We start from the raw sequence: 11,281 nt of genomic DNA, 5'->3' as shown, positions 1-11,281 counted from the left end.
AAGTGAAGGGAGGTGCACAAGAACACCCAAACTTGCAGATAGTACCCACTTGACCTAGCCTCGATGGCTTGATAATCAGAACTTGACTAGAGGAAGATAAAACAATTTTTGATAACAGAAATGAGTGTAAATTGCTACAATCTCAACCTATACTCATGGATGTTGTTGTTGTTAAGTGCCGTTGAGTCGGTTCCGACCCATAGCGACCATGTACAGGGTTTCCGAGGCTGTAAATCTTTACAGGAGCAGAACGCCTCATCTTTCTCCCGCGGAGCGGCTGATAGTTTTGAACTGCTGGCCTTAAGGTTCGCAGCTCGATTCATAACCACTACACTACCAGAGCTCCATATATACCAACTGAGAGGGAAGGAGCCTTCACATCAAGTATCAATACTATCCCCTCTGTACACAGGGTAGATAGAGATGGGCAACTCAGACATTGGCTACCTAAAATGAGGGGGCAATAAAGGCACAAAGTGACTGGCTTACAAGTTTTCAAGAGGGAATTTAGTTTAAGAGTGTGGGGGGGAAGGTAGAGTGAGTCCCCACTGAATGGTTTTCATCTTGTCTAAATGGGTCTGATGAAGAGAGATGGGGATAAGATTCTTATGATTCAATAGTGAGTAATTATTATCATGACTAACTGTGACTGTCACAATTGTAAAGGTAGAAGTTTTATAACAAAAATGGGGAAATAGTTAATCTTACAGTCCAGAAACAGAGGACCCTAGGACCATCAAGGGAGAAGAGCACAATCAGAATGTGGGACCCTATCCAGAGAAGCAGGGACACCAGAGATGGAGGCAGAGATGAGGACATAGAGAGGGAGCAACTGAGGACTCTGAACTCATGAGAAGAGATGGACTGGGTGCTGGTGGCCAGGAGGCAGGCTTGCAGAATGTGCCCTTTGGTTGTTTAAATGGTTATATATTTCTGAGTGCTTTTGTGTACATCCCACCCCACTCCCACCCCCACCCCCCCAAAAAAAAACCACAGAAGGAAGCAAATACTGTTGAATGATGAAGCACAGAGGAGATTGTCACCATTGCAGTGAAATGATGGTGTAAAGCCGATGTTCTCCCATGTAAACCATCACTCAGTTCACAATAAAAACTTAAAAAAAAAAAAAAATGTATTGAAGAAGCAGAAGTAGCCCAGACCACCACTGGGCTCTTCCCATTCCCCTTCCACTGGCTGCCCTAGGATCATGTCTCTGCCCACACAGACCCTGGACCCTGAAATGCCAGCCCTGCTTCCCTTGAGTGACCTGCTTTTGCAATCTCTCTTCCCAGAGTTGGGGGAGCTCTGGGGGACACCCAACCCTCTTCCTGCCAGCCTAGATGTTAGCAGGAAAGTGGGAAGTGACAAGGGGTGGTTCTACACTTGATGTATGAAGTGGGTTCTGTGAGGTGTCCCAGCACAGTCCCCCCACAACTGTGTCCCCACAACACCCAAAGCACCCCAAGATGGTGAGCAGATAGACCATCCAGGGGCCCAAATAGTGCCAAGAGACATAGAGTGGTGATTGGTAGGTGACATGTGTCCAGATTATGTCAAAGCTAAGCTCTTCCCCAGGCGGCCCCAGGAGGGAGGTGAGGCTGTGGCCTGGGAGCCCTGGCCTGGAGTGGGGTGAGGCAGGAGACCTGGGCGCTAGCCCTCCAGACGTGTGGCCAGCATTCCTCTGAGGAGACGGGGCGGAGCAGCCAGCGGGCCAGATGGGCCGCGTTAACCTGGGAACAGGCTCTTTGGGGCCCAGATGCTCGGTGTTTAGCTGGCGAGCCAGCTTTGGACTCCAGATGTGGACTTAAGGTGGGGGTGGAGCACTGCTCCAGATGTGTATGGAGGGAATAGAGTGATTACAGGGCCCAGCTGCAACAGAGGTCTCCCATTCCTGCCTTCCATACCCTCAGCCTCAGCCTCAGCCTACCCGCCCCTCAGCCAAGAGGAGTCAGGGTTCACAAAGCTCAGACTCAAAAGCCGGCAGAGCCCAAACGGGCCTCATTGTATCAGCATGGGGATAAACAGCCATCCCAATAGGAACAGAAGGTCTGGGGTCCTGAGGTCTCTCCTCCCCAGCCCACCCCCCACAGACACACATCTAAACACACACCATCCTGGGACAAGCAGTGTGAGGAGCCCAGCTCTGCCCCGGGGGATCCCAGCCCTGAGCAGACATCGCTGTGCTGTCTGGGAAGGAGAGGGGCAGGAGCCCAATGAACCCAGGACCTGGATCTGACCACTCACCTCCAGAGCTCAGCTACAGCTAAGGGGTCAAAGAGGGTGATGACGGAGAAGAGAGTAAAAGGCCCTACCATTTATTGAGCACCCACTGTATGCAGGTTCATGTGGAACATAGTAATCACCATCCCCCAGCTCCAAGAGCAGGGCCAGGCAGGACCTGGGGCTCTGAAAGGTGGTGGACCCCTGGAGTCTGGGGAACGCGATCCCAACGGAGTCTCCAGGGAGGGCCTTCTGGGGATCTGGGCTTCCTGTCTCCATAACACCTTTGACCCCGGTCCCTGCATTAGTCATAGGCAAAGGCCTGCAACCTTCATAAAAGCCCCTCCCACAGTGCAGCCTGGAGAGCTGGACATCTCTCAGCAGTCCCTTCCTTGGTGTCGGGAGCTGCCCAAGACTGGTGGGGGCCGGCTAGGCCCTGGAGGCCCAGTCGAGGGACCAGGGAGGAGGTCAAAGGGTGGGACCTCAGGAAAGCCCAATGCCCTCTGTCCTCTGAGCAGCAGTCTTCAGGTATAGACTGAGCCAAGTGGTGTTGGTGGTCACAGCTAGCAGAAAGCAGGGTCAAGTCCAGCTGGCCCCAGCAGCTGAGCAGAGGCCTCTGGGTAGACAGCAGCCCTCGAGTCCCAACTGAGGAGAGTGGGATGGCACAGCAGTTAGCGCTGGGATGCTGGAGTCCCGCTGCCTCCTTGTAACCCCACCAGGGCCCAGCCACCCAAAGGGGACAGCAGGAGTCAGTCCGGCCTGGGTGAGGAGGAGGTCTGAGGGGCCTGGGCTGAGGTTAGAAGTGCAAATAGGTTATGTCAGGCGAGTGCTCTGGGGAAGGGGCTGCGCCTCTCAGCTCTGGGTTGATGCCCAGGTCCTGGGGGACCAGGAGAGACACTCTGGCTTGGGCCTGAGAGCTGCGTCAGGCTACTGAAGGGGCTGGAGACACAGCATGGACACATCGTCTGGAAGGTAGGACTGGGATGAGCACCCTGGCTGGAGCCTGGGGCAGTAAGGGTCGTAAGGGTAGGGGTAAGCACAGACACCCCTCCTATGGGGAAGCAGTAGCTGGATTTGGGGGAATCAGAAGAAAAGGCCCAACCCTGGGGCACCCCATTGTCTCTCCTCTTGTTTCCACACAATCCCCCAAACACCACTGCTAACTTGGGGGCCCCCATTCCTTATTCCCACACTCCCTCTGTCTGGGTTCTGCTGGACCTTCCCCCCACCACCACACCACCACCCCCCCGCCCCATCTAAGCTGCACCTCACTGTCTGCTGGGATTGGGATGGGGTCAGAAGTAGGGGATTGAGGGGGAGCCCTGCGGTGGCCCCTTTCCTAGGACTGTGGACTCATGTTCAGCCAGCAGCTCAAAGAGGTCGGGGAGCTCAGTGGAAGGGGGGTCAATAAGGGACCAGGAACTCCGGCCTGGGTCTTTGGGCAGACTGAGGAGGGGGCCCCTCAGGGCACTGTGTGTCTTGGCTGAGTGGGCTCCCTGGGCCGCCAGGTATGTAACAATTCCAGCCATTTCCTGCCCTATTAATGAGAAAGGGGCTGATATAAATACACACTCAGCATAAATAAATACAGGCCAGGCCGGGACTGCATAGCAGACAGATTGCGTGGAACTGCTGGCCAGCCCTTCAACCAGCTCCCCCCACCCTGCCTGGGCGCCCCCACCCGGCCCCCCACTTGTTTTCCTATCGCAGGCCAAAGCCCCTCCATAATCACAGGGCAGAGACAGATGGACTGACCTCAGTCACTCCGGGCCTGAGAGTCGGGTCCCTGCAATCCTGGAGAAGAGGGAGAGGCCCCCCAGGAGAGGCAGCTGGGGTTTCCTGAGGGTCCCTGATGAACAGGAGAGTCCCTGTGAGGGGTTTGGGTCCTATCACAGTAGGGAAACTGAGGCTCTCGGGTTTAGGAACTTGCCAGGAGGCTGTGGTCCAGGGCTCAAATCCAAGGCTTTCCCACCCCCAGGTCTGTGTTCTGCCCCACTGCAGTGAGGGGCAGCCAAGGATAGCTCACCCAGCGTCCTTCCTTCCTCCCCAGCGCCAGCCCCAGCCCCAGGATGCGGGTCTGGAGGACTCCTTTCCATGATCTGAAAGTATAAGCATCATCCCCCACTGCCACCCAAAATCACCTTTACAACCTTGGTCCCTTCTGCCCAGACCTAGCGTGTAGGGCTAGGACGCCGACATCCCCCTGACCTTCTCATTGGGGTGTTACAGACATGGAAACTTAAGCACAGTGGGGCGACACCTTCTCCCAGGTTCCACAGTGAGGCAGAGGCAGAACCTGGGAGCCAAGCATCCTCTCCCCACCAGGGTCTCGCCTCCTGGTTTTGGCTCAAACAGAAAAGAGCCATCTCCACATATAAGCCTTCCCTGTGCCCAAGGCACAGTCTAGCATAATGGCTAAGGTACAGAGAGGGTAGGAACTTGACAAATGTCACACAGCGAGGGGCAGATCTGGGGAGAACCTCAGTTCATTCCTGTACTCAATCAAGCTCAGTTCAAATGCCTCCTGCCCCACTTCAGGAAGTTTTCCCAGTCCCTAGCCCTGAGGAATGGCTCCCAGTGCATCCTGACCCTATATAACCATGGCAGCTACATGGTACTATCTTCTGCCGCAGCTGTGTATCTTGGGAGTATGCCCCTAGCCCAAAACACAGCCACTCTGGAGCGCCCCCTGCTGAACCAAATGTGAACAGTGGAGCTAGACCTTTACACAGCCACGCTCCAGGGACAAGGTATGAAATGGGCATTTTCAAGGTAGGTCTGGTCTCCTCCTGCGTCCACTCATCCCCAGGACCAGCGCCCAGGTGAGGCCCTTTCCCTCTGGCTAACTGGACCAGTGACCTCTTTGTCCCCAGCCCTTTACATCCCTGGTCCTCTCTGCCTGGCTCACTCCAGCAATGTGAAGTCTTAGACCCAGGAGTCCCCTGGGACCACAGCATGGAGAGGGTCAGAGAGAAGCTCCCAAGGCAAGGACCACCTCCCAGCCAGCATCTCAACACCCCTGCCTCCCCAAATGTAGTTATTAAGTGCCATTGGGTTGGTTCTGATTCATAGAAAACCTGTATAGCATTGCCAAGGAGTGGCTGGTAGGTTTGAACTACCAGGTTTGCGGTTAGGAGTCCAGTGCTGATCCTACAACAACATGACAAAGCCCACCCTGTCCCTCGCTTCAGAGCTTTGTTGTCAGTTGCTATCATGGAGCCCTGGGGTGGCGCTATGGGTTCATGCGCCAGACTGCAAAGTCATTTGACCTGCAAGGTCGGCGGTTCAAGCTCACCAGCTGCTCCTCGGAAACCCTGTCCAGGGTGGCTATGGGTCAGAACTGACTCAATGGCATTTAACAACAACAATATCATCACCTCAAAGGAGCTCTGGTAGCGTAGTGGTTACGAGTCGGGCTGCTAACCTCAAGGTCAGCAGTTCAAAACCACCAGTGGTTCCACAGGAGAAAGATGAGGCTTTCTGCTCCAGTAAAGACTTACAGCTTCAGAAACCCTATTCTGGGTCACTATGAGTCAGAACTGACTCCATGGCACACCACCTCTACCACCACCACCGTCACCTCTAATTCAGGGTGACCTTATGTAACAGAATGAGACGTGGTCCCGTCCCCAGCCATCTTCATGATAGTTTGAGTTCATTGCTGTGGTGATTGGGTAGTACCTTCCAACCTATGGGGCTCATCTTCCAAGCACTTTATGTCTGACCATAGTCTGCTATGATCCATAGGGATTTCATTGGCTACTTCTTAGAAGTGATCCCTGGTATGGTGCTATAAGATAAACACCAGACTGCTAACCTCCAGGTTGGCAGTTCAAACCTACCAGCCATTCTTGGAAACCCTACACAGGGTCACTATGAGTCAGAACCAAAACAACAAGTTTTTCCATCATCTGACCTGGGGTCACCAAGTAGATTGACCTTTTCTTCCTAGTCTGTCTTATTTAGTCTGTAAATTCCGCAGAAGCTTGTCCAACAAGGGTGACTGCTGGTATTTGAAATTCTGGTGGTATAGCTTTTAGGGTCATATAACACATGAGGTATCACTGGGTGGTGAGTTTCAGAGCTACATTTTGTGGAATGGGGGGTGCGGGGCGGAATTGAAGCGAACCTGCAAGGTTTCACTGTGGCCACTAGAAAGAGCGTTTATACCTATTGGCTTGGAAATGCATGGGTGGTGTCTGCATATGGTTAGATGTAGAAATGTAGTTCACCATTAATATGTATGGCATGATCAGACTGTCATCAGCACAACCTGCACATACATCATGTGTGTTCATGTGCAGGCTTGTAAATAGGCAAAGAGCCATCTATTGATTTATTGAAAGATCGTAACTCACAGTTGACCCTGTCTCTCTCAAAGCTTAGAACCAGAGAAGCGGGAGGTTCTTTTTTGAACTTTGTTACTGCTGTTAAGTGAGTCGTTGAGTCGGTTCCGACCCATAGTGACCCTGTACAGGGTTTCCGAGGCTGTAAATCTTTACGGGAGCAGAAAGCCTCTTTCTCCCGCGGAGCAGCTGGTAGTTTTGAACTGCTGACCTTGCGGTTCGCAGCCCAATTCGTAACCACTACGCTACCAGAGCTCCTCTAGGACTTTAACATCTCTGTATTTGTTTTTTAACTTAACAGGGGGAAACAAGGTCAGCTTCAATACCAAATCTCGCCTCTGGCCCAGCACTGAGTCTCCGCTAGGCCCGCCCCTCTCCTGCTCATCTGCTCAGGTATCTCACACGCCCTTGCTCCACCAACTGGCCTTTGCAGCCCCTTCCTTTTCCTTCCTTCCCTCTTCACGCCAGGAGCCCAGGTCTCATCCTTGTCCAGCAAAGCAACCAAGCTCCCAAGAAGCCCCCCATGCCTGCTCAAGGCCTCCTCCCATTCCTCCAGACCCCAGCACATGGTGGACTGACTTCACAGACTTTTGCCTTTGCAGAAGAACCTTGTAAGTTTCACTGCAAGCTGTGTGCATGCTCTGGAATCCCAGTTGTGCTGACCCTTTACCAAGAGCTGGTAGGTCCCTCTCCAGCATGTGTGCTGTCTCCTTGACCAGATAGGAACCCTTCAGTTGTTTCCCCAAGGAAAGCCCAAGACTGTCCCTCAGATTCAAGGTAAGGGCCTCGGAGTTTATCCCTTGTGTCCACAATGAGCCATTGGCAGACCCATCTGGGAGGCAGACAGACAAGAATCAAGTTCCAACTTCTCTAAGAACCAGTGGTGGAGCTTTCTAGAACCCCTTCCCCACACTCACACCATCCTCTGGCTTGGAAGCTGGTGAGGGGTGATGTCTAACTCCCAAGAAACCATCCTTTCCTCCTCTCTCAGAAAAAGCTCTCATCTGAGTTCCTGTCTGGAAGACCCAACCCACTAAACCTGAACTTGCAAAGCCCACCATCCATTTCCTTCAATAGGGGTGCGGTGGTGAGCGCTGAGTGCTGAAATACTGGGTAAGGTTCCCCCTCCCTGGAAGAGTAAAATGGATTGGTGGATGTGTAGATAGGTGGATGCTTGGATGAACTGGTAGATTGGGTGTGTGAATTGGGTGGGTGGGTGAACAGGTTTAAGGATGGATGGGAAGATGTGTAACTAAATGTGAGAAGGAAATGGATAGATTAGCTTCAGACTGGATCAAGAATAACTACTGCTCACAATTATCTTCTAGGTCTCGAAATGTGAGGCCCTGGCACCCCCCAGAGGCCAGAGTCTGCCCAGCACCCCCAAAGCCCTGGGGACCAAAATTCCTGAGACCCAGGGATATGGGCCTAGAAAGAGTTACAGGTTTTGAGAAGTAAAAACTTTAGGGCTCCATCCTTAAAGTCAGCTCTGCCCCCAACTAACTCATGACCTTAGGACAGTCACAGCCTTCAGAGACTCAGTCTTCTCACCTGAAAAATGGGGCTAATGAAACTTGATGTCTAAACGGTATAAAGTGACTTGAAATGGTGCTTGATACATAACAGGTGGCACTCGTGGCATGTGGTTTCCTTCCTGGGGCAGGCAGGACAGACACACATTTGCACACATGCACACACGCACGCACACACACACACACACACACACTCACACACTTGTGAGTGACATGCCTCTAGCCTAGGAGGGGAGAGGGAGAGCCGGAGCCAGGCCAGACCAGGAGAGACAGGCAAGGGCACATTTATTCTCTAGGGACCTCAGGCTCGGACAGGGCTGGCCCAGCCTCAGGGGTCAGAGACTCTGGGAGTGAGTGTACAAGCAAGGGACGTGAAGCCTCGTGGGGTTCAGCCTCCTGAGCCAACTGGGTTGTGTGCTCAAAAGCAGCCTGCAGTAAGAGGGAGGCAAGGCAGGTGGTCCAGGTGACAAGGTAGGCCAGGTGCCAGGAGGTGAGCGTTGCCATGTTCTCTGCCCACTGGCATATTCGCTTCAGCGCCATGTGGCACTCCAGCAGGGCCTGGAGTGGGGAGGTCAACGGGCAAGTGTGATGTGCACTGCTGGACTGCTCAACCCCCAGCTCAGTCCTGGCCATGCCCACTGCCCCAGGCCTTCCCTCCTCCAGCCCAGCCCACCCACCTTGCGGGGCAGCTGGCCCAGGCTGAGGCGGTGGGCCATCCGGCACAGCCTCCAGACCAGCAGCAGCAGCAGCAACATCACCAGCATCAGGCTTTGTAGACATGACCAAAGCAGGTTTATCCAGGTGGCCACAGACAGGCGCATCCACTCCAGGACATCAAGACACCGTGGGTACCGGCCCAAGGACCGGGCACAGGCCAGCACTTTGGCCCACACCAGCCTGGGCACCCAGACCACCAGCCATACAGGAATCTCTATCAGAGCCAGTCCAGCCCGGACAACCTGGATCACAGGGCAGGCTGCACCCCTCAGGAGTTGCTGGGCCTGTCTGCTAGAGGGCCCGTGAGCCTCCTGCACCAGTCCAGACACCCAGTGATTGAAGAAGATGAACTTGAGGAGCAGGAACTTATAGATGTGGACGCGATTCTTGACCAGCTGCCAGAGGAGGAAGAAAACAATTATCACCTACTGACATCCATCCACCTGAGACAGGAAGAGAACCTTGGACCAAGACGTTCCTCCTCTCAATGTCTGCGTCCCATCCTGTCTCGCCTCTGCCCTACTCCCACCTCAGGCCCCATGCAAGGGTGACCTTTGTCTACTTTCAAGGACACCATTCTCAAAGGGAACTCTAGAAGATGTTTTATATTCAGTCTAGTTTTATTTCTGTTGGATTTCACTGAGGGTTAAGGCGCTGGACTGCAAGGTCTCAGTTTGAACTGCAACGTTGGAAACCTATACAGAGTTGCTCTGGGTCGGAACTGACTTGACAGCAATTAACAACAATAACAACATACGTTCTCCAAGAAGAGCTGGTGCATTAAACATTGGGCTGCTAACCACAAGGTCAGCAGTTCAAATTCACCAACTGCTCCAGGGGAGAAAACTGAGGCTGTCTGCTCCCATGAAGATACAATCTCAGAAACCCTATGAAGTAGGTTTACTCTGTGCTGTAGGGTAACTAGGAGTCAGAGGGGGTTGGGTGAGGGGAAGAAGCTATATGTAAGAAAGTCTGACTGGGATCCTAGAGCTGAAAGGCCCCTTATCAGAACCCGGAAGCCTCCAGCCCTTGAGTGTCTCCAATACACATGTCCCAGGTCCTCAGGGACAGCAATCCTAGTGAGGGAGGAGGCCCCTGCCCATAAAACCTTGAAGCCTAGGTCACACACAAAGGAAACTAACAGCTTCTTCTGTAAAAAGCCACTCATCTAGGAAGCGCCAATGAGAAAGTAGCAAGGTGGTCTATGTGACCCTATAGAAAGCTAGCACGAAAGCTATTTCCCGGAACTCAGATTCTTTGGGATTTAGGCCGCCGCTGCTCTACCAGCAATAAAGCCTCTTCCTCTGATAACACTGGTGTTCGGGGGATTTCTTTCTGTTTGGGCCTCGTCTCCCTGCAACACTAGATTCTGGGTCCTGACCCCTATAGGGAAGGGTGTGGGAGTCGGCCATCTAAGGCTCACTGTGGGTGGACTCTGTCCACAGAGCAGAATACCTTCAGGAGGTGGAGCTGTTCTGGGAAGGGAAGAGGACCAAGGATTACACATCAGAGAGGGATTCTTGTTGTTGTTATGTGCTGTTGAGTTGGTTCCGACCCATAGCAACCCTGCAGGGGGCTTCTGAGGCTGTAAATCTTTACAGGAGCAGAAAGCCTCATCTTTCTCCCACGGAACAGCTGGTGGTTTCGAACTGCTGACCTTGCAGTTCACAGCCCGATTTATAACCACTACGCTACCAGAGCTCCTTGAGAGAGGGATTACGATGGAGAAAAGAGGTAGACACCAGTCTCCCAGAGCACAATGCTGAGACCAGAGAAGAGAGAGATCTAGTAGGTGCCACGTGATCCTACCAGATGGGTTTTATAAGAGAGGAAGCAGAGACTTGCAGAGATGAAGTCATTTGCTCAAATTCACACAGCTCAAGGATGGTACAGTCGCAAGCCAGATCCAACTGTGTCTGCCTCTTGCTACTACATCACCCTACTTCCTCTTTCTATGATGCAGCGGCTGACCCAGGGGACCCTGTTCTAACAGCTCAACCAGCTGAAGGGTATGGTTTAACTTATGTGTCCTTAACCACAAGCATTTGCATGTTTAAAAAAAAAATGGATGGAAAGGCCAGTGTTTAACCCTCAGGAGTGACCTAATAGAGGGGTCTGGGGGCAATCAGTCACCTCATCCCAATGATCAGGACAGGGGGGCCTGGCTGCAACAGCTTCTCCCATGATCCCCCCCACTCACCAACACCAAGAGCCTCACAACCTGCAGGAGAACCCCAGAAAGACTGGGTCTGGCTTCAGGGACAGCCTCCATGACTGACCTTTCCTCCCCTCCTCCAGCTGGGATAGAGGCAAAGTGATCTCACAGGGAATGCAGGGTGGGGTCAGGTTACCATGGAGACTCAGTGAGTCCCCTCACCTTCTTCCTGTTCCTTCACTGCTCCTTCCAGGCCCTCAGTCCAGCCACACCATGGCCTGGAGTTTCCTTCAGGTTGGATCCCCCAGAAG

General features: G+C 53.1%; 1 protein-coding gene across 1 annotated transcript; it reads right to left on the bottom strand.

The window, feature by feature from the left end:
* Window positions 1-8,383: 8,383 nt before the first annotated feature.
* Window positions 8,384-11,087, bottom strand: WBSCR28 (Williams-Beuren syndrome chromosome region 28). Its single transcript, XM_006859841.1, has 3 exons — window positions 11,016-11,087; window positions 8,776-9,210; window positions 8,384-8,656 (listed from the first exon to the last, which is right to left on the bottom strand). The coding sequence occupies exons 1-3, from the start codon at window positions 11,085-11,087 to the stop codon at window positions 8,384-8,386; spliced, it is 780 nt and encodes a 259-aa protein (XP_006859903.1).
* Between the last annotated feature and the right edge of the window lie 194 nt (window positions 11,088-11,281).

The sequence above is a fragment of the Chrysochloris asiatica genome, unplaced genomic scaffold (assembly GCF_000296735.1).
Source record: "Chrysochloris asiatica unplaced genomic scaffold, ChrAsi1.0 scaffold00034, whole genome shotgun sequence".
NCBI classification, from domain to species: domain Eukaryota; kingdom Metazoa; phylum Chordata; class Mammalia; order Afrosoricida; family Chrysochloridae; genus Chrysochloris; species Chrysochloris asiatica.
Note: the sequence above shows the minus strand (reverse complement) of the source record. Positions and strands in the feature narration are given on the sequence as shown.